This window comes from Sciurus vulgaris (genome assembly GCF_902686455.1).
Source record: "Sciurus vulgaris genome assembly, chromosome: 17".
In the NCBI taxonomy this organism is placed as follows: Eukaryota; Metazoa; Chordata; class Mammalia; order Rodentia; family Sciuridae; genus Sciurus; species Sciurus vulgaris.
Window position 1 is genome coordinate 35,882,727 of NC_136478.1, and position 22,839 is coordinate 35,905,565.

The following is a 22,839-nucleotide window of genomic DNA, read 5'->3' on the forward strand; positions in this document are numbered from 1 at the left end:
GGGCGATGGCAGGAGGGTGGCAATGATTACAGCCTCCCCGGGGGGATACAGCTCCCCCCATTTCAGGGGTGAACAGAGGTTCTTAGCAGCAGGTAGGTGGTGGGTGTTGAGTGAGGGCAAAATGTTGCCAATCAGAAAAAATTGCACCGGAGTCTCAGCTCTGCCACAAAGCTGGCTGGAGGACCTCGGAGAAACCAGAGAAAGGCTCCAAAGCTTGATTTCTTCATCTCAAAATGAAAATCACAGAAATATATGCCTCACCTACTTCAGAAGGGTTTGTTGTGAGGATCAAATGACTAGATGATGAATTTACGTCAAATAAAAATCACAGTAAAATGTAATGCAGACGAGAGTTTTGGAGTGTAAGTTGACAAGGACTAGGCATAGACAGCGGCAGTGGGAACAGAAAACAAGATGGATTTAAGAGTCATTTGTAAGGTAGATTCATTGGGGTTTCATGGCTGGTGGAATTTGGGGTGTTAAGAAGATGGGAAGAACCAAGGATGATCCCAATGTGGGGAGTACAGGTGATATGGGAGGATAGGCAGTTTGGATAGTCACAATTATATGTTTGGTTTTGGATTACTCAAGTTTGTTCATCAGAGATCCACAGATGGTGCCAGTGGATAATGGCAAATGTGGGTAGAGAGTCCCTGGGGCTAGGGAGCTGGACTTGGCATCTGTATGGGAGCTTGGCGTGTGGGTGGGAAGTGCCCTGGGAGTGGGGAGAGCCAGGCGCTCACTGCAGTATGCCTTTAACTCTGAGAGAGGACACCTGGCCTCAATCTCCAAACTCAAGGGTTTATTTGGACAAAAATAAAAAATAATGCCTGCAAGTTCTTTCAAAGAAAGGACCATCACTTCCAATGGATCCTGTGGACTTGTGTTCATTGGGCAGCACCTGTGTTAGACCCTCGTTCCTGTCTGCTGTCCTGTTTATACTGTTGATTGACTCAGCATAAGCCTTTTCTCTGCCCTGCACCCCCACTTCTTGCTTTAAAGACAGGGTAGACCAGAGCTGGCCCTGATTGAATTATCCTAATGTTTTCATCCAACTTACTTGAGTTCTAATCTAATGAGGTTCCTCCCTTGCTCCCCTGGGTTAGTTTTATCTGAGAGTCGGGAGGCAGGATTAGCCTCCCTCTCATGAGCAGCCAGCTAATGTATAAGCCTGAGGCCACGGGTCTCCTGCTCACTTGGCTTCCTGGGGCTTCTAGGCAAAGGGAGCAGCATCCTGTGAGGGTTTGGTTTTAAAGTCACCTCCTGAGGCTATCATGATGTTAGTTCAAAATGGTCTTTGAAAATGCCTTTAGAAGACCACACATTGGCATATGACAACCAGGTTTCCCTCCAAGATAGAACAGATCCCTTTTTTCTCTGGTTGGGCATCTAAGTGGTTCAAGGGTTGAACCTTATAAAAAAATTCTGGTCTTCAAAAACTAGAATTACATCTTATGCAGCATGACAGGAAACACTTAGGTCTGAGAGCAAATGAAGGGACCCCAGCCTCACCTTTCTCAGATGCCCATTGTTCATTCCATTGGACAGGGCAATGGCCACCTGGGTGATGGCAGGAGGGTGGCAATGATTCCAGCCTCCCTGGGGATACAGAAGGGTAGACCATTCATTCTCTCAACTTAGATGGCACCATCTCTGACTTAACTGTCACACTGAGGGCATGGTTGGGGCTTCATGTGCTGAGGTCAAGCCCATCGAGACCCTACTTTGTGGGTCTCTTGGCCCCTCTTGATTTCCTCACAGTGTTTTCCACCGAGGAGTCCAGGAGCTCAAGAAGGTGGAGAACGTCAGCCGGTCACCCTGGTTTTCCCACATCACCTCTTCCATGCAGGGCCTGGGTGTCATTCATGCCTATGACAAAAAGGAAGACTGCATCAACAAGTAAGTCCTGGGCTGGGTCCCTCTTTCCTGCTTCCTGCCTGACCCCAAAAGGAGTTTGCAGAAACCAATGTCCTCTGTGGTTCTGAGAAGGGAAGTCTGGGCTGCAGGGGACTGATGGGTGAGCTAGCAACTGGGCAGAGCACTGTCCGATACCTGCCTCTTTTTCCAGCATCTGGGGCCCCCAAAAGATATGAATTAGGGGAGCTCGTTCAGTGATGGCCTCAGTATGCGACCTTATGTTTCATTTTTTCACTTGAAAGGCAAAAATGTGTTTAGTTCAGGAAAACAGGAAAGCAGAAACAAAGAAGAAAAAGTTGCTCATAGGCCCCACCCCCAATCCTGCTGACACTTTTCATAGAGAGTTTGAGCATCCCTAATCTGAAAACCTGCAATCTGAAGTGTTCTAAAACACAAAACTTTTTGATATGGCTGTACAAGTAGAAAATTCCACACTTGACCTCACGGGATGGATCATGGTCAAAACACAAACACAGTACAAATATTGTATAAAAATTACCCACAGGCTATGTATAATATAAGGCATATATGAAACATAAGTGAATTTAGTTTAAATTTGGGTCTCATTCCCAAGACAGCTCATTATGTATACGTAAATATTCTAAAATCTGAAAAAAGCCTAGATCTGAAACACTTCTGGTCTTAAGAATTTCAGATCGTTATAGTCAACCTGTATTTATTTCCTGTCTTTTCTTTCATTCTGTTTAATTTGGTTTAGTGGGCCAGGGGCACATCTAACTATGGATCAGAAGATTCTATTCAAGGAAATTTTCTTAAATATTTATGATCATTTTATTGTTTCTTTTTTAATTTACGTATTTTAAATCCCAATTTTCATGTTATTACACGTTCTTTGTAAAAATAATTTTTTTTCAAAATATCACATTTAAATTTCTAATTTTTTTTATTTAGCTTTTTTTTATTGTAAACAAATGGGATACATGTTGTTTCTCTGTTTGTACATGGCGTAATCATAAATTTTGTGTAATCATAAATTTACATAGGGTATTGTTCTTTGATTCATTCTGTTATTTTTTCCCTTCCCCCCACCCCTCCCACCCCTCTTTTCCCTCCATATAGTCCTTCCTTCCTTCATTCTTGCCACCCTCCCTAACCCTAACTGTAACCCTAACACTAACCCCTCCCTCCCCCCATTATGTGTCGTCATCATCCACTTATTAGCGATGTAAAAATAATTTTTAAAGGCCACGTTTCTTTCAATTTTGTGGATAGAGTAAATTTCTCTGGAGTCTTCCAGCTCCAAACTCCAAAAATACCATAGAAAATGTAGCAATCACAATAGGCTCTCTGCAGTGACAAACAACTCCAAGACTTGGGATCTTAACAATAAATATTTATTCCTCCTCAAGTACCAATTTAATGAGGATCCATGGGGCAGGAGAAGGGAATTCTGTTCCACACTCAGGCACGTAATCTCCGAGGCTTTTCTGTCCCATAGGACTTAGGAAGGGGAGAGAGGAGAAAGGGTTTAAGGCCCAACCCCAGTGAAGATACATTTCTGTACATTCATTGACCTAATTTCAGCCACATGGGCTCACTCCACCTGCACAGGATGCCAGGGAATGAGGTCCAGCTGTGTTCAAAGGAAGACATGAAAATGAAATGTGATGAATCTCAAGCAGCCTTTGTATCATTTTTTTCTTTCCTATCTTTTCCTTCCTTAAAAAGTTAGCACACACTTTGATGCTGGTCTAACTCTCTCTCTCTCACTGTCTCCCTATTTGGCCACCCAGGATCTCAATGGACTTGACTTCACAGTTTGTCTTTGGTTCAGTCAGCAGCTGGTCCTGTTACTAATTGGACCTGGTGTCAAGGTTTGACATTATTTTGCCGAGTCCTGCATCCCAAGTAGACTGTTGCCATGTTCTGATCACGAGAAGAGTTTGTGGAACCACTCATCTCTTCACCCTTGACAAACAAAACAGTTTCAAGCTGGGTTTCCCACAGATTCTCCTTCAAGATGCCTAAGAGACTTCCGTAGGGATCTGAGCCCCACAAGTGGGGTCTTCCCTCTTTTAATACTTTCTTTTCAGAGGGCTTGGGCTCCTGATGCACATTGCATTTGTCACCAGGGAATTAGAAAGATTGTGGCATTTGGAAGAATATCTTGGTTAAGCTTTAGAGGAAAAAAGTTGATTGGAGACCCAGAAGGGAGGACGGTGTGGCAGAGTCCAAGATGGCTGGTCAGAGGTGCTTCCCGGTAGAATCCAAGGGGGACTCTTAAGGACAGGGTACAATGGCAGTGTCTCAGACATTCAGGATGATGGAGGAACTGTCACTCCATGGGACTTTAAACTTTGAAATGTCTCATTTTTTCCCCTCAATAACTTCTACCAATTGTTCTGAGGAAGCCCCTTTTTCACCGGTCAGGGAACGCTCAGTGGCCAGGGATTCTGATGCCCCCAATAGTTGGTTCAGTCTGGGTAAAAATTCACTGGTGCATAAACTCAAAGTCATGGTTCTCTTTTTCCCCAGACTTGGCATGGCAAGGCTGTGCGGGGTGTGTGTGTGTGTGTGTGTGTGTGTTGGAGGGTCTGGAGGGATTTGTAGACTTGCAGTTGGGAAGCACTTGGTCTTTTCTTTTTCTTTTAAATTCATTCTCCCTTTTCTCCGAGTCTGGTCTTCTGATGCTGGTGCAGGGAAATTGGGAGGGGAGCAGAAAAGACACATTCCTAGGGGGCGGCCTGCCTCTGGGCCATTCTCTGGCTTCCGCAGCTCATCCCTGCAACCCCGCTGATCCACTGTACAGATGTGGCACGGCAGGGCGGAGTCCCAACAAGATCAAATCCCAAGCAGCTCTGCCAGGATTGCCGCACCAGGTTTGCTGGGGTTACTGGTGAGCTGTTTGACAGCATCCCACCGGGTTCCTCTTGGCCTCGCGCTGAGGAATACTACATCAAGCCTGCAGCACCCTCAATTCCAGGAACTGCAGGAACAGGCAGACTGCGTCCTGCTTTCACCCAGGGACCGGGGAACTCCAGGGGTGGGTCTTGCCTCTGTGCTCTGGTGTGTCATCTCTCTGTTACTCTGCCTTGTGCTCTTTCTCCCTCAGTGAGTCCTTTGGCTCAGTGGACATGTGGCAGGGGTGCAAGATGTAACCTCCTGTCCTTGAAGAGGCCTCCCAGCTTTCTAAGCAGTGATTTTGAATCTTGTCTTTCTAAAGTCAGGAGGGGAAACCAGGCAAACACTCTCCCTTCCTCCTTCGCCATCACAAACAGCGACTCTCCCCAGAGGGTGGTCTCTTCCACTATCCACCCCCATCCATTATATAGATCACAGGGCCAACTGCTTCCACAAGGCCTTGGAGGGAGGCAAACTGCATGAAGTTTCTGGTAGCTTTTATTCTCAGTCGTGGATTCCAGTGGCCAGCTCTGGGGAAAGACAGAAAGAGCCCACTTAGCACCACTGGCAATCACCACATGGAATCTCTCAATATACGTGCACATCAAAGGTGTCTGTGCAGATAGAAGGTGGATAGATAGATGCTCAATGTTTCCTGTGTGAGAGGGTGCTTCTCTTTGAGTCAAGAGTCCCTCAATTCATTTCCCCAGTTGCCCTAATCCTAAGTCTATGTGACCTAAGCATAACCTGACCTTATTTTGTCTGATTTTCTTAATTGTAGGTTTAAGATGCTAAACGATGAAAACTCCAGCCACCTTCTGTATTTTAACTGTGCCCTCCGGTGGTTTGCTTTAAGAATGGATGTCCTCATGAACATCGTCACCCTCATTGTGGCCTTGTTGGTGACCCTGAGTTTCTCCTCAATCAGTGCTTCATCCAAAGGCTTGTCACTATCTTACATCATCCAGGTAACCGCTGGTGCAGGGTTGGGCTTGGCTTGGAGGCTCTGGCATAAAAAATATTAGGGAAGGAGCTTTTGGTTGGACACGACAGAAAACTCAAATGGGCTTACACAATAAAAAGAGTTTAGTGGCTCACGTCATTAAAATGTTGGCAGTTGTGTGGGCTTCAGGCACAGTTGGATCATGGTTCTTATCTTTGCCCTTCTCCTGTGATACCTTCCCTCATAGCTGTGCAATGGTGACCAACATCCTCTGGGGTCTATGGCTGGGAGAAACGTATTTCCTGTCCTAACCATTAGACAAATCCTGAACTTTACTCTTATTGGATTAATTCAGGTACCCCAGAACTAATCAATGGTTTGATGGGATTGGGATGATTGGTTTAGGCTAAGGGTCATTCCCCTTACCACCACCAATTTGTATAGCTGCTCTACAATGGGGGCTGTGAAATGAATACTGGAGAGGCGATGGCAGTGTCTATGACTGGCTTGTCTTCTTGGTTGTTTTATTTTGAATAACAGCAATAATAGGCAAACACATGGCATTTACAGTGCTTTATATAAATTAATTCATTTACTCCCCCAGGATGATCTTATGATGCTGCTGTAAGCCCCATATTAAAGATGAGGAAACCAAGACCCAGAAAAACTTGCTAAGATCACATACATGTCATATCTGAAAGCCAGGATTTAAAGCCAGACCACTCAGGTCTGATGCTTCTTGAATCTTGTCCCTTGATATATGGTCACATTTTTCTCTCTGGAAACTTTTCCAGTGTAGTCTTACCCATGGCACTTGAAATTCCAGAATGATATTTTGGAATGTGGGTCATTTTAAAATATTCTGTTCAATGTCTTTTTGTTTAAAGTCAAATCTCCCTTCAATTCAGAAAAATTTCTCCTTTATTTTGACAATTTCTTCCCTTTCTCTGTTTTCTTCCTATGACTCATATTGGTTGCATATTAGATTTCTTGCATCAATCTTCTGCTTCTTTTCTTTTATCTCAAAGTTTCTGTTCTAGTCTTTTGTTTTTATTCTGGGAATTTGCCTTAGTCCTGCCATTCAGCCATTTTTTTGAATTTTAAGATTGACAATCATATATTCATATATTTAATTTTCACATGCTCTTATTCTTTCTGTTTTTAAGAAAATAACTTTTTAAAATCATTGGAGTGTTTTTCATTTCTCTGAGGATATTTTATATTAGAGTTTTTCCCCCTCCTCTTAGACTCTCCCCTCTTCTTTGACTTAGATCTGTTTTTTCCTGGATCACTTTTTCTTTTTGTCTATCCAGTTCTTGCTCTTTCATGCCATTGGATTTGCTCAACTATCTCTCAATCTGTTTGCATTTAAGCATGGGAGCTGTCCTTTAGGCACCCACATGCTAAAATTAAAGGGAATTTTTTTATCTAGGGTACTATTCCTGGAGCCCCAGGTAGTTAGTTCAATTTCTTTAGAGGGAAAATTGTGCGCATGCATTCCTGTGCCTAGATTTACAGTGCGTAACTGCTTCTGGTTGGGAGAAAGATGGAGTGAATAAATGGGTCCACCAGGAGTCTTTGTCTCTAGACAGACTATCAATTTGCCAGCCTCTTTTGGCCCCCTCCTCACACCTGGAGACTCTCCAGGTTCTGCTAGACAGAAGGCTCTTCAAATCCCTTTAGCCCATTCTGCTTCCATCTTATCAAAAGGTTCTCATTCTCTTTCCATCTTGCAGAAATTTGTGACTCTCTCATTCAATTTCATCTCTTTCCAATCCCCTTACTGTTAAGGGTCTATTCTTTTTGAGGAAATTTCTCTGATATCATTCTAAGTATTATTTTGGGAAGGAGGAGGAACAAAAATATATCCTCCATACTCTAAGGTGAGAAAAAAATGAATTTTTCTTTGGGCAGCCAGTTTTCCTCATGGATGGATGCTTTCATTTGTTGCTGCCTAGTTAAAAAATCAAACAGATGATGTTGAATGGTTTCCTTTAATTGGTCCAAGTAAAACAGCTTGCCCCATCTAAGGTCATGCTTTTGGGCAGTATCATTGGCTTTCCATGAAATTGTTTCCAAACATTCCTGTAGGTTCAGAGAAGAATTTGCACACATTGAGGTTTATGGGATCGCTCCTCCAGCTGGCTTTGGGGCTTTTCCAGCATTAAACTCCTTTGGAGAACACAGAATCAAAATGACAGGGCTTCACTTGAGAACAGAGGAGACCCCCTAAATGGATGAGAAATTATTGTGAAATACCACAGAGCAAGAAAGTCAATGCAAAGTAACCGTCCTATATACCACGGTGGAGGAGAATAGGCACTTAATGGGGCCAGTGCTGTGCTGATGTGGAAATTCTAATCCTGGGTGGGTTGCCCAAGCCCTCAGGAGATGGCCTAATATGCATTTGGGACAGATAATGCTTTTCCTGTGGGGCTGTCCTCTGCACTTGAGGCTATTCCAGCCTCCCTGACCTCCTGTCCTTAAGAAGATATGTATATGCCTCTTTCAAGGACAGGGTCCATTGGTTCATTCGCCAGTTCTCCACTGAGCAGCTGCTGTGAGCCAGGAACTGTACTGGTTGTTGTGGATCCAGCAGCAAACAGTCTGGCCCTCCTGCCCTCATGGAGCTTACATTCTGGTGCAGAGCTGGGATAAATATGGTGGCCAGTACATAATTAAGGAGGCTTTGGAAAGTGCTGTGAGGAGGATGAAGTAGGGTAAAGTGATGGGGAAGTGGGGACAATATTATAACCAAAAGCCCCAGGAGGCCTCTGCTGGGGGCTGACTTCCAGCTGAGAGCAGAACAATGAAAAGCCAGCGGTGGAGGATTTGGAGGAAGAGCACAGCGGGCAGAGGGACAAGGGAAAGGCATGGGGAGGGGGCAGGCAGGTCTGAGCTTGGCATGTTTGAGGGTGTGAAACGTCTGTGTGGCCTAACAAAGGTAAAAAATAAAGTCTGAGGGTTGGCAGGGGTAAGATACGTGGAGCTTTGTAAGCCGGGGAAGGGGCATTACCTGAATTCTAATATGCATTTGGGCTAGATAATGCTTTCTCTGGGGGACTATCTTTTGCATTTGAAGATATTCAGCAGCCTCCCTGGCCTCTACCTGTTAGATGCCAATATTACATCCCTTCCCCCAGGTTGTAACAACCAAAAATGTCTCTAGACATTGCCTAATGTCCCCTGGGGACATGATCACCCAGGTCAAGAGCCATTGTTCTGAGAGAACCAGGAAGGCCTGACCTGTGTTGAGCCGTTGAGGTAGGTGCTAGGGAGGCCTGTGAGGGTGTGCGGTCACTCCTCTTCCGGCTACATTCACCTACTTGGGCTCCACTGCCTTCTGTGAAGGCTGCTTGCTGCTTTCCAGAGCTTTCTTGCCTGAAGTTTGCCTGGTGGACTTGTTATCATTCGTGCTCAGCTCACACAGTCCTCCCTAACCACTCTGAACTGGCTCCCCACGCCTAACCTTAGCCAATCTCCCACAGCATCCTGGTTTTTCATTATCCTGTTCTTACAGTTCCTGAAATTTCCACCTTCCAGCCCACTAGAATGTAAGCCCATGAGTGCAGGGGTCTTGTCTATCACGTTCAACCCTGGAAAACCAGCACCCTGACCATTACTGGGCCCTTCACTACTGCTTAGTAAACGTGTGTCTTCTAGTGAGAGAAGACTGGTCCTGCCTCTAACCATTTTCTGCTAGGTTAAGCCCATGGGTGGCTGGAGATGTGGAGGATTGTTGGGGGCTGTGCCATGTTGGCGGTGGGGATGGCGCCTGATCACATCGGCAGCCAGGAGGTTGATTGACATAAGCACACTCAGGTGATTTTCTCGTCCACGCACACAATGTATGCGCATGTGTTCTCCAGCACTAATTGCCTGCTCAGAGCGTCTTGCCTAATCTTTGCGTAAGAGGCGTGGCCCTGCTCTTCGCGTCATGGAAGTGATATAAGCGTAGGCGGAGCGAGACAGACACAGCAGCCATTAGAAGCGGTCAGAGAGAAGACACGCCACAGCAGCCATTAGCAAAAAAGCCAGAGAAAACACAGCAGCGAGTAGGGGCAGCAGCGGAAGGCAGATCGCGGAACGGAGAAAAGCCTGTCTTTCTTTCAAAGTTTCTCTCTTAAGCAAAGTTTCTTTCTCTCTGATAAGCGGGGTCTCTCTCTCTCCTCTCAAAGCAAGTAAACCTCATTTCCTCTATCCTCTATAAACAAGCAAGAAAGCAGTGCACCAAAGAGAAAGATAGAAATGCCTCAGTTTCCACTCCACCACCCATAAGACCCGTGCAAGTTGTTGCTGCAGGCGGTGACAAATATCCATGGATTTTGGAACCGCAAAGAGCCAGCGATGGAGGATGGGGTTCTCAGTCTGTCAGCCTCAGCAGTGAGTGAGGGGAGTTAGTGGATACATTGACCTTCAGAATCCACATGTTCCACATCACAGATTCAGCCACCTGCAGATTGAAAATATTCAGCAAAAAAATGACAACATCTACAATGAACATGTAGACTAGTTTTCTTGTCATTATTCCCTAAATACAGTGTGACAATCCTTTACAAGCATTTACATTGTGTTAGAGGTTAGGGGAAATCCGGAGGTGACAGACTATTTGGCTATTTGGGGGAGGTACCTAAGTAAGATGCAAATACCATGCCATTTCATGTATAGTTCTTGAGCATCTTTGGATTTTGGTATCTGCAGAGGGTGATGGTGGTGGCGTCTTGCAATCAGTCCCTTGAGGATACTGAGAGGTAACTTCTTGCCCTGGCATGGAACAACTGTGATGTGGCCCCTACGGTGTCCGGGATCTCCCCAGTGCAAGGGAATCCCAGTTGCCTGCAGCGCTAACCTCTCATGAACACATGCCTGGGATTGGCTGCCTTCTCATCCTCTCTTATTTCATCCATCCGCTCCAAGCTTTCTGGGTTCATCGTGTGTGTGTGTGTGTGTGTGTGTGTGTGTGTGTGCGCGCTAAGGCTGCTGCAACTAATTATCCTGATCTTGGTGACTTAAAACAAGAGAAGCTTCTTTCACGTTTTAGAGGAGGTCAGACCTCCGCAAGCAAGGTGTCGCGGGGCTGTGTTCCCTCTGAGGCTCCAGGGGAGGCTGTTCCTGGTCTGGCCAGGCTGTTGGCATTCGTGGCTTTTAGCTGCCTCACTCCAACCCCTGCCTCTGCCTGCATATCCCCCTTTCTGCTCTGTGACTTCTCCCCCACCTCTTATAAAGATACCTGTCACTAGACTTAGGGTCCATCCAGTAATCCAGGATGTTCTCAAGATCCTAAAATATATCTGCAAAGGACTTATTTCCAAAGGAGGTAACTTTCACAGGTTCCAGGATTCGGATAGGGACATACCTTCGGCAGGTGGGGGAGGGGCATCCTTCAACCTGCCCTAGAACACCCTTTGCCCTAAATCTTGCAGGGTAATCTTCTGGGATATCCTGGCCTAAAGTGGGTCATCTTAGCAGGCCGTCGCTCTGCCCAGTCCTGACTTTCTCATGTGTAAAGTGGGCAGATGGGCTGGCTGGTTTAATGGTCTCTTGTGGTGGCTGAGGTTTCACTTCCCTCTTGGCTGAGGGAGGAGAAGGGTGGGGAGCGGGCCTTGATGGAGAGCCTGACCAGGTGCAGCGAGAAGTGAGACCCAGCAGTTCTGCCCCCAGGGAGAATCCCCACCGGACAGCAGTTCCCCTCGGCTCAGACAGAAAGCAGCGGCGGTGGGATGATTCCCACCATCTGGAGTGCCAGGGAAATGCAAATACCGTTTGTTTCTAGATACAGAGGAAGTGTTTAAAGGCAAAAGAGTCCATCTGGATTATCTCCACTTCTGGGTGCCCGGCTGGGAATGCAGGCCTCCTGTGTGTGGCCCTGAGTGAGAAGGAAGGGGAGTGGTGATCCCCCAGGGCCCCGAGGAGGAAGAGCGGAACCGAGGCGGAAAGGGCTCTAACGGCGGCTGCTTGCTCCTTTGCAATAGCTAAGCGGATTGCTCCAGGTGTGTGTGCGGACAGGAACGGAGACCCAGGCCAAGTTCACCTCGGTGGAGCTGCTAAGGGAGTACATTGCGGTAAGCAACTAGTGAGTGAACGAGAAGGGACAAGTTCCCTCTGGCGGTCGAAGGCAGGTGCTTGATCTTTTTCCATGTGAAAGGGAGCTTTTCAAAAACTCACATCTGACCAGTTACCCCTCTTCTTCAAACCTCTATTAATAATACAAACTGAAGTCTTTGGTGTTGAATGCCAGGCCCTTTTTTTCTATAAAATAAAATTCTTTATAGGCAGTTTCTAAACTCAGGAAAGACAATTCAGTGGCTTTGGTTTCTAAAAATTAATATTTGATTAAAGTTGTAAATGGAAAAACAAAACCAACTTCACTCTTTGAGAGCTTTTCTGTTCAATTCACAGCTGCTATTCCTGGGCAGCTGTACTACCACCTGGGAGGAAAGAGATTGGGCTATAAGGCCAATCTCTTAGGCCCAATCGCTTTCCAGAAATACTCAAATTGGTAGAAAAGTAGGTTTTATTCAAAGCTGACTTTTTTTTCTCTTCAGTACTGAGGATTGAACCCAAGTTTCAATCCCCAGCCCTTTTTATTTTTTATTTTGAGACAGAGTTTCACTAAGTTGTTTAGGGCCTTGTTTTGTTGCTGAGGTTGACCTGGCACTTGCGATCCCTCCTGCCTCAGCCTCCTGAGTCTCTGGGATTGCAGGTGTAGGCTAACTACCCAGCACAAAGTCAACTTTGAAGGAAGACTGGAGAAACTTAACTGTTTCAAAGATTCTACCTCAGAAAACCCTGAAGATTAGCAGAACTCTTAAAGGAGAAGAGGCAGGGAAGGGAAGGACAAAAAGCAGGAAATACACTTATGCAGATTTAATTATCTTGTGTTAGGCCCACATGGGCTGCCTCCGCTCCCATCTCTCTGGCCCCGTCAGGGTAGGGGGTTGGAGCTCCCCTCCCCAGCCTTCACTCAGCATGAAGAAGCCATTACCGACTTTAGATGGGGGCCCCAAACTCAGTCTGTTTCAATGCTGTTATTCTTTTGAAAAGAAGTCTTAAGTGATCCTAGCCGTCACTTTTTAAGGACCTTTGAACAGTGTTTGGCCTCACTTACAAACTTAATTAAACACTTAAAACATTTTAAACTGCATTTTAAAATTTAATACATTCAATTTCCTTTTAAGTACCTCAATAATCTGATTTAACAAACAAGCCTTCCTGAGTTTGTATAAATCTAATAAATTAAGCTTGTAAATATGGTGAGCTTTAGGTTCTCATGACAGTTCCAAGGTCGTATATAAACAGAAAGCTTTTAACTTAAAATTGTGTTTAAATCAACTATTCAATTTTATATTTTAAATTAGAACCACAAAGCCAAATTTTATAAATATTATAAATACTTGAAACACAAAGTATGCAGATTCTTTAAACTAAAAATATGGTTACAGTATTGCTTTTCTCTCTCTCTCTTTCTTTCTCTCTAAGTACCAAGGATTGAACCCAGGGACAATCTAACACTGAGCTACACCTCAGTCCTTTTTATTTTTTGCGACCAGGTCTCATTCTTGTTAAGTTGCTGAGGTTGATCTTGAACTTGGGATCCTCCTGCCTCAGCCTCCTGAATAACTGGAGTTATAGGCGTGTGCCACCAAAACTAAGCTATTCTTCTCTTAAATGTTTTCATTCTTAATTCTAAATCTTCAAAAGGTTAAAAATAGTAAGAATGCAATTATTTCCTCAGCTAATTGAAATTGTTCATGGACCAGAGATCTGGGCTGGTCAGTCACCCTAACAGGGCATATGGATCCCTATTTCTCATTGTTGATAGGGAATTTTATAACTTAAATTAAGGGTTTGGTCTTATAATGAGGCCAAACTGATCTTCCCCTCCTTAATTAGACTTTGAGTTTCTTGCACTCTTAGTAAGGAAATTTAAATGTTTTTTTTTTTTTTTCCATTTGACTCTAAAGACCTCTGAACTTGACATCCTGCATTCTTATCTTTTCACTTCTAGCACCCTGATAACTCTGGTTGATATTGAAATTGTTTCTGATTGAATTCTGCAAATCTCAAGACTCAGTCTGGATTTGTCACACAGCTTCAAGGTCACACTGCTGACACTTACCCAGGTCCACAAGGCCCAGTGTGAGCTGTCCCTTGCTTATTCCCTTGCACCACCCACCCCTTGTTCCTTAAGCAATCCAGCCACATGACTTTCTATTCCTCAAACAACCCAAGTTTGTTCTGGCTTCAGGGCCTTTATGCTAGCTTTCTCCTCTGTCTGGAAGGCCCTGAACTCGAATCCTCTTGTAGCTGAAATTTTCTCAGTATTTCTTGGTCTCAGCTCCAATGTCACATAGACCTTTTTTTTCAGCCCTCAGATATTTCTATGTCCCTTTCCTCTACCCACTCCACAAGTTCATAGGCTGTTCCAACATTCTGTTTTATTGTCTGTATTTCTAATTGATTTCCTTATTATCTGACATCCCCACTGGAATATGAACTTCTTGAGTTCAGGGTTTTTATCCGTCAACTTCACCATGAACACCAGAACCTAGACTTACGTGAATGAATGAGTTAAATGGAAAAACAAATAGTTATTAACCCATCATTGGTTATTCTATTTTTCAGACCTGTGTTCCCGAATGTACTCACCCCCTCAAAGTCGGGGCCTGTCCCAAGGACTGGCCTAGCCGTGGGGAGATAACCTTCAGAGACTATCAGATGAGATACAGAGAGAACACACCCCTTGTTCTCAACGAGCTGAACCTAAACATAGAAAGTGGGCAGACAGTTGGGATCGTTGGAAGAACAGGTTCCGGTGAGGACAAGCTCTGCTTTTGTTTCTTTCTGGCTGTTTTCTTTGAATCTGCCTTGAATGTGTTAGGCCACAGTAGAGAGAGAAGTGTACTGTGTTCGATCGACTGTAATTTCCCCTCAAATGTCTTTGCTGTAAATTAGGACTTCAGGTTAAATGGGTGTGTAGAGTTGGAAGTAACCACACATCAGTTTTTGTATTAATTAAATGAGAATCATTCTGGTGAAATGAGGCTCAGAGGATGACACTCATGTGCCAAAGGCCCCTGCGAGGATGGGCAGGTTAACTGTGACAAGGCTTCCGCCCCCTCCCCCAAGTGAGGAATTTCTGCCTGCACAGTCATCCACACAGAGCCATTTTCATTGCATTAAAAATTCCCTTAATTAAATGCTTGGGTATGATGGAAGTACAAACTAATGTTGGATTTGTTGTTGTGGCTTTTACTGTTCCCAGGAAAGTCGTCACTGGGAATGGCCTTGTTCCGTCTGGTGGAGCCGGCAGGCGGCTCGATCTTCATCGATGAGGTGGATATCTGTACCATCAGTTTAGAAGACCTCCGAACCAAGCTGACCGTGATCCCCCAGGATCCTGTCCTGTTTGTAGGTACAGTAAGGTAGCTGTTTTTGATCATCCTGAATTCCTATTTTTGGATAGTAAAATCAGACCCACAGTCCCCAGGGCATGGCTGACCTGGGGCTGTCCTGTCTCAGGGAGGCAGCATCTCCATGGTTTGTTGGTGTCTGTTTTTGGAAGGAGATGGGGAATAGGGCCATGAACCTTGTATTTCAGAAACTGCATTATTAATAAGCAAGATGCTTTGATATGTAGGGTGAGCAGAAATCCCAGATGGCCCTGGACAACCTTATTTTATGCCAGCATCACGGTATCCCATCTAGCTTAGTAATGGCCACTTTCAAAATTACCCCAGAGTGCATAATGGAATAAATGGTAACCCTACATATGAAGCCATCTCTTGGGAAGTGCATTAATTTGTTCCTATTAAAGAGCAAAAAGAAGCCATTCAAGTGTAAGAATAGCAGGATTGCAACTTCTATGGGCTCAAGATCTGATGTCAAAGCATGAGGAGGAAACCACAGCTTCTCAGCTGGTCCAGTGAGAGGGACATTCCCCACAGGGAGCACCCAATGAGGCATGGGAACCGTGTTCACCATCTCTAGAGTGGCTAATATGAGAAATACATAACACATCTTGGAACACTAGGCTCACATTCTGCCTATGAGATGTTCAACCCTAAGCAAGATTCTGCTGAGTAAATTTGAAATGCCAGCTTGAATAACAATTTCCCTCTCTGCCAAGAATTTATGGAAGGTCAAACCTACTTCGCTGCACAGGGACAGGGAGAGTCCCAAGCATGCCTTCCTCTCGGCAGTGCATCACATCTTCACGTTTCCCTGACTGCCTCGGTGGTCTCTGCTTCATCCCAGAGTTGTGGGTGTTTGGTCTCATGGCCAGGGCTGAACACTGCTCTTGGAGCTGTGAGCTCCTCACCTGCCACCTCCTGCTCTCCCCTACATGCCCTGGAAAGAAACCATTGCTTTGTCTTTTCCAGCTTCTGGGGGCTGCCAACGTTCTTTGGCCCATGGCCCCTTCCAGCGTCACATCCCCTCCCCATGCCCTCATCTTCAGAAGGCTCCCCATTCTCTCACTCTCAGAAATCCAGCTCCCTTTCCTCTCCTTTGTTGCAGGTACAACTTGGATCCCTTTGAGAGTCACTCTGATGAGATACTCTGGCAGGTTCTGGAGAGAACGTTCATGAAAGACACAGTAGGTTTCTGGGACTGTTCAGGATGAGTCCATTTCCCAGCCTCAGGGACCCGGGTTTAAATTTGACAAGCACTTGGACCAGCACTAGGCCAGGTTTATTTTGTGGGTGCCACATAAGTCAGTAGAATACAATCCTTATTTGCTCTTTTCGTTATAAAAAGCAGCCATAGGTACTATTTATTAGGGCTCTGCAATGATCCAATTAAGATTTCTGCAAACATTGAGCTCACTCAGTCCTTGCAACAGTTCTCTGAGGTTGGTACTCTTACCCCTCATTTTAGAGATGCAGAAATTAAAGGAAGAGACATGTCCAGGTCAGTGGAGTAGCGGAATAGAGACATGAACCCAAGTCCAGTTGATTCTAGAGTTTAGGAAGTGCCCTATGACTTTGCCAGTGGCCTCATACACTTATCAGGACAGATAAGCCACCGAAAGATAAGGTGGTATGACCTGTCCTGGGAATGACAAATATGGCCGGTTTGAGGGGACTGAGCCAATTGTGACATGGTAGCCTATCTGTCAGAGCTGCAGTCCCAGCAGGTGAGCATCCTGCCTATGAAGCCAAATAGTGCCAATATGAGCATCTCCCAAAGCCACTTTGGCTTGTTGCACTGAATAAATCAGCCCTTACCCGTGACCCCGACCCCAAATGTTTCTGTCCCATCTCTATTTTGTCTACCGCAATAGTGACCCTGAAAGCCATTTCCCCTGTTTGTGTGTTCTCTGGAACCATATGTGCATCATTTGTACTCTTTTGGTGAGTTGTCTACAGGGTTCTATGAGTCACACTGTGATTTTAAATTATTAATGTCCGCCTACTCCCTGGTCTTTCCCTGGTGCCTGTTTGCAATATTGAAATGATTGTTGTTTTGCACTTTCTTTTCCACAGTAAAATAAAGCAAGCTGATAAATGCAAGAGAAGGGGGCAATCAATATAGACGATTCAGGACAATTTTATAGATCATCAGCATAAATGTGGCATTTTCTATGTTTTATAGATAATGAAACTCCCGGAAAAATTACAGGCAGAAGTCACAGAAAATGGGGAAAACTTCTCAGTAGGGGAACGTCAGCTGCTTTGTATGGCCCGAGCACTTCTCCGTAATTCAAAAGTAAGGACACAGCACGGAAAATGGATCGGTCAAATTTTGGATATTTCCTGCAGTGCCGCTCAATCCAGGAGACAGGGCCACGTATTTGTCTTTCAGCAAAGACAGAGCAATTGAGCCATTTAAAAACCAATCACTTTTTCTTAAGACAAAGTTGTGAGGGGTAAAAATTGAAAAATAACAGCCATTTATGGCAGTAGCATCTTCCTCCCCTGGGCTTCCCCCCCCCCGCCCACCCCAGGGAGGTCTTGCTTAGGTATTCTCTGTTTTCCTAAATGGTTGGAGTTTGAAAAATCTGCCTCTCAACTTTTTTCCCTTTGTCCCTGAACAATTCTGAGTCCTCAGAAACAGTACCCAAGACACTCAAGAAGGCCAACGCAATGCCAGCATTCACAATTTGTAAGACTCCGGTTTTCCTTAGTGACTTAGCTAGCCTCTTTGGAGGAGAGAATGCTGTTGTCTTAGAAATCCCACTCTGAATCCTCATCAAAGGGGGAACCCACGGTGTGTGTTCTCTGGATGTACCAGTGGCAGGGGAAAGGGAATTGGATTGTGCTTAGTGCTTACTTCGGCATTGCTCACACTAAGCGCTTATGTGTCTTTCCATTTTTTTCTCATAATAAGGCATAACACCCCTTCCGTGAGGGAACAGAGCCATGAAGACGTTCAGTAACTAGACCAAGGTCCAGCAGATTTAGGAGCTGAGTTGAAGGCCTCTAATTTGTAAAATCAAATCAGTGCTGTGGTAAGCAGAGTAATGCTCCCTCTACAAAAGGAAAGAAAAAGATGTCTATGCCACGTTACCCAAAAGCTGTGAAATATGTTCGCTTACATGGCAGAAAGGACTTTGCAGATAGGATTAAGTGAAGGATCTTGAGATGGGGATATTATTCTGGATCTCAGTGGGCCTAGTGTTTGCATATGTCTTTATAAGAAGCAAGCAGGAGAGTCAGAGAGGGAGGTGTGATTCCAGGAAGGGGCCATGGGCTAAGGAATACAGGTGGCTTCTAGAAGTTGGATAGGGCAAAATACTTTCTTTCCAAAAGCCTGCAGGAGGAACACAGCCCTGATGACATCTTGATTTTGGAATTATTAGTTTCCACAACTGTGAGATGATATATTTGTGTCATTTTAAGCCTCTAAGTTTGTGGTAATTTGCTACAGCAGTAGTAGCAAATGAATACAAGTGTTTTTATACCTCACGCTGATTTGTATTAGCAGTGCTGAAGTTCTCTTCTGTGTTTCTTTCTACATATTTGTAATGTTAGAATATGCCACTTAAAAAAGGAGGAGGATGGACATACAGCCTTGTTCCTCCAGCAAACCTCTCTAAGGAAGAATGAAGTGGGTGTAATTTGACTTTTCTTTCACTGTTCTTTTTGTTTTTAAAAATGGATGCTTTCTTCCTCTTTTTAATAAATAGAGCCGAGACTACAAATTTCCCTCTTGGCACGGCTTTGGCTTAGTGTGATTTTTTTTTTTTTTTTTTTTTAACAATGTTTCTTCCTTGATAGATCATTCTCTTGGATGAAGCCACTGCCTCCATGGACTCCAAGACGGACACCCTTGTTCAGAGCACCATCAAAGACGCCTTCAAAGGCTGCACGGTGTTGACTATCGCCCACCGCCTAAACACCGTTCTCAACTGCGACCGTGTCCTGGTCATGGAAAATGGGAAGGTGCAGAAAGCTGTGGTTGGCTTCACTTCCCCAAAGCCTTTATGGTAGCTAGATTTTTTTATTTTTATTTTTATTTTTAATTTCTTCTTCTTTTAGGTGATTGAGTTTGACAAGCCGGAAGTCCTTGCGGAGAAGCCCAATTCTGCATTTGCAATGCTACTAGCGTCAGAAGTCCGATTGTAAAAATTCCTGGGGCTGATCTGAGTGGAGGAGGAGGGTATGTGAGATGAGTAGGATGAATCTGCAGGAGGAGGAGCTATCGGCTCAGCCGGGTGCCCTGGCCACAGCCCCTCGGGGTCCATGTGGGCCTGAGGTTGTGTCCCCTTCCCCACCCAACCTGTGAAACCTCACCTCAGCTGGCAGGCTTGGAGTTCTGGGTGGTGGACAGAGGCAGATGGGAGCCAATGGATTAAAAAGTTGCCTTTACCTCCTAAAATCCCAAAGGTCCCTCATGTGTCTCCACCAATACCATCTCAGTACCTGAGCATGGAAACATTTCAACTCTGTTGAAAATCAGTCAAAGCAAACAATGGGGAAATGCCTACCTAGACCTGGAGCTTACAGGTCTCCTTAACTTGTTATCAGAAGAGAGAAGAGTAGAGTTCTCTTCCTGTTTAACTTCACTTCTATCTTGCCTGTGCCATAAGCAGTAACTACACAGATGTGTAGCATGAAAGAGTGATTATAGTGTTGGCAAAAAAAAAAAATTTTTTTTTTTTTGAAAATCATATTGTGTGTTCCAATTGATCTGTTAGAATAACCAGGAAAACAAAATGTTAGAGTTCCTCTATAAATGACATTTTTGTATCTTCTTTATTGGTCATTAAAATGCAATAGGAAATTAAACTACACTGAAATATTGACTTGTGATTATTTTACTGAAGATATTCCAATGTCTAGACTACTTCTTCTCCTAGGCCTTCATTGCCTTCTCCCTTGACTCTGTAATACACCTACACAATTGTTCACCAATGAAAGGTTTTCTTTTCAACCTCAAGTTTTGTGATGATGGATGCAGGAAAGATGAATTCCCAGCAACCCAAGAGTAAGTTCTGTTAATTTGTAGTGACATTTGGGGAAAACAGTAGAAAGTCTATTGAGGTTTTATGCAATATTTGTCAAGGGGTACACCCCCAGTTCTGGAGAGTTCCACGCTTTACCCTTCACTCCATTCCCCTTAGTCTTGGTTACCATACTTCCCCCTCCTTCCAAACCTGGGGGAAGGCAGTACCTGACACTTATGAACATTCAAGAAACACTTGTGGCAACACAAATGCTTGTGTTTGAGAGAGCTCATCAGATGTCATCAGAGCCTGGTGGCTTCCCCTCCCAGGTATGTTTACATGTTAAGGCTTACTCTAGAGATGCTGAGATTTCTAGATTTCTAGTAAGACGCAGAATGGTAAGGGGGGCTTTGGGGTTCTACTTACAACAGATCATTCTGCAGTTTGCCTCTGGCTGGGCCCTGAGCAGGTAGGTTTCTGCCAGACCAGAGAGGCCAGCATGGTAGAGCAGGTAGAGCTCCCAGGCTGGTGGGTATGTGAAAACTCTAGCTCAGGCAGTTTAGTATGGAGGGTGTGATCTCAAAAGGATGCAGCTGAAAAGGTCATGAGTCAGGGGGTTCCTCTGTGGGCATCTCCATGCCAAGTGTGGACTCCCTGTGGAGTGGCACAGTGTGTTTTTACATAATTAGTACTTTCCCCCATGATGTGTGACCCTGATCTGAGGCCATCAAACCCGCATCTACAGGGCAGGCTGAGTGCAGCCAGCACCTTCCTAGATGTCCTGTGACCTACCTGATATGGCAACTAGGCCTGTTAGTCCCCACCAGTCATGGAAATCCATGCCAGCTGTGTGGTGTGGGGGAGGGGACTTGATTTTGTATGAAGTTGGCACCCACCAGGCAATCAGCCCCTGATTTCAAAGTGTTTCCGTGAGGACAAAGGTAAGATGCAGTGATCCCTGTTGCTCATTCAGAAGCCTTGAGGGATGAATCACCTCCTGCAGCTCCTTTCCTGCCCACTCTTTTTGGCTGTTACCGGCAGGAAAGAATACTGATATCGATCCCGACATCTGCTGAGCCTTTGCAGCATGCCAGACACTGTGAGAAGCACTTTTCCATGAATCATTTCACTGAATCCTCACCTCACCCCGTGAGATGGGAGCTAAGGTTCATTGAGGTTAGGAGCTTAGCTACAGGCATGCAGGAAGGGACAGAGGATTAAACCTGTCAGTGTGACTCCAGGGGCCCTGTTACTGACCACTCCACAGTAGAGCCCTTCCTGCCCTTTCCTCTTGGCCTGTCACAGGGATGTGATGACTGTCAGCATCACACGTGGGGAACAGTGACTTCTGGAGGGGTGGCCGACTGCATGTAGATCACGGAATAGTGGTAGTGAACCCCCACTCCAACTCCCACACCTATCACTCCAAGTCAGCCAGAGGATGTTGAAGAATAATAACCAACATCTACCCAGTGCTCCTCAAGACACAGGCTCTGCTGACTGAATCCTCACCCTATCCCCATGTGATCCATATCTACTATGGTCTGAATGTTGGTGTCCTTCACCTGTTTAAACCTACAGAGCAATAGTGTTAAGAGGCGGCTTCTTTGGAAGTGGCTTATGTCATGAGGGCAGAGGCTCAAGGGAGTTTGTCTACCACCTCCACCAGGGGGACACATACAAGACTCCATCTGTAAAGCAGAGTCCTCAATGGATGCCGCTTCTCAGCCTCTAGAACTGAGAGCAATACATTTCTGTTTTCATAAATTACCAGTGTAGGGTGTTTTCTTATAGTAGCTCAAGTGGACTGAACAGTACCAGTGTTACCTTTATACTACTGATGAGGAAACTGAGAAAATACCACCACTAAGTTCACCTCACTAGTGAGATTGGAACCCAGGCAGGTTGACTTGAAAACATGTGATGCTAAATCCCATATAAAATTGCTGGAAATCTGAGATTCTCCAGGTGAGAAAGAGCATTGTCCAGGGTCAGAAAGCCATTGTTTTGGTCAGGATGGGCTCAGCTCTAGCGCAGTAGCAAATGAACCCAGATCTCAGGGCCCTGTCACAAGTCAGCTATGGCCATGCTTCTTATCTCTTCAGCTGTGGTTCAGGCTGAACATCAGTCTCTGGACATCATCACTCCTGTGGTAGAGGGAAGGCAGACATGGCAATCAGAAGTGACGTGGGTTAGCCGGGCATGGTGGTGCACACCAGTCTATTCCCGGAGACTTAGGAGGTTGAGGCAGGAGGTTCACAAGTTCCAGGCCAGCCTGGGCAACTCAGCAAGACCCCATCTCAATGTAAAAAAGGGTGGAGACATATGTCACTTTGACCCACATTTCATGGGCAGAACAAGTCACATGGCCACTTCTGAGTTGTGTTAGTGTGTTTGTGGCAGGGGAGTTGTATATATTTCACCTGCAGGGAGGAACACTACACCCAAGAGCCACATTTTATCCTGCAGGAAATTGTATAATCCTTCTCTTTGAAAGGACAGCCAATATTGAGAACAATATTATAACCTACCAAAACCTAGGCTTGGGTCTTGGTTCTGCCATTTGAGTGACTGTGTGATCTGGAAAAAGCAGCTTGCCTTCTCTGAGCCTCCATCCCCTCGACTGTAAATTTTGAGGTCAAGGGCAAGTACTGAAGTCTTTTCAGTCCTGACTTTCATTTAGGAGAAACAAAAGGGAGGTGGAAGAACAGTTTATAGAGCTTTAATA

At 45.1% G+C, this 22,839-nt stretch overlaps 1 protein-coding gene across 4 annotated transcripts in view; it reads left to right on the forward strand.

Moving 5' to 3' along the window:
* The window catches only part of ABCC12 (ATP binding cassette subfamily C member 12), a 59,461-nt gene extending 39,519 nt beyond the window's left edge, over positions 1–19,942 (forward strand). The window contains exons 21-29 of one of the 4 annotated variants that reach the window (XM_079117620.1): positions 1,762–1,899; positions 5,591–5,747; positions 11,695–11,784; positions 14,348–14,537; positions 14,988–15,147; positions 16,241–16,319; positions 17,318–17,431; positions 18,943–19,107; positions 19,204–19,942. In XM_079117620.1, coding sequence (XP_078973746.1) covers positions 1,762–1,899; positions 5,591–5,747; positions 11,695–11,784; positions 14,348–14,537; positions 14,988–15,147; positions 16,241–16,319; positions 17,318–17,431; positions 18,943–19,107; positions 19,204–19,290 — 1,180 coding nt within the window. In that variant the 3' untranslated portion in view covers positions 19,291–19,942. Of the gene's footprint in view, positions 1–1,761; positions 1,900–5,560; positions 5,748–11,694; positions 11,785–14,347; positions 14,538–14,987; positions 15,148–16,240; positions 16,320–17,317; positions 17,432–18,942; positions 19,108–19,203 lie in introns of all 4 variants that reach the window. The other 3 variants (XM_079117619.1, XM_079117621.1, XM_079117622.1) reach the window with 3 other exon arrangements.
* Positions 19,943–22,839: the final 2,897 nt, after the last annotated feature.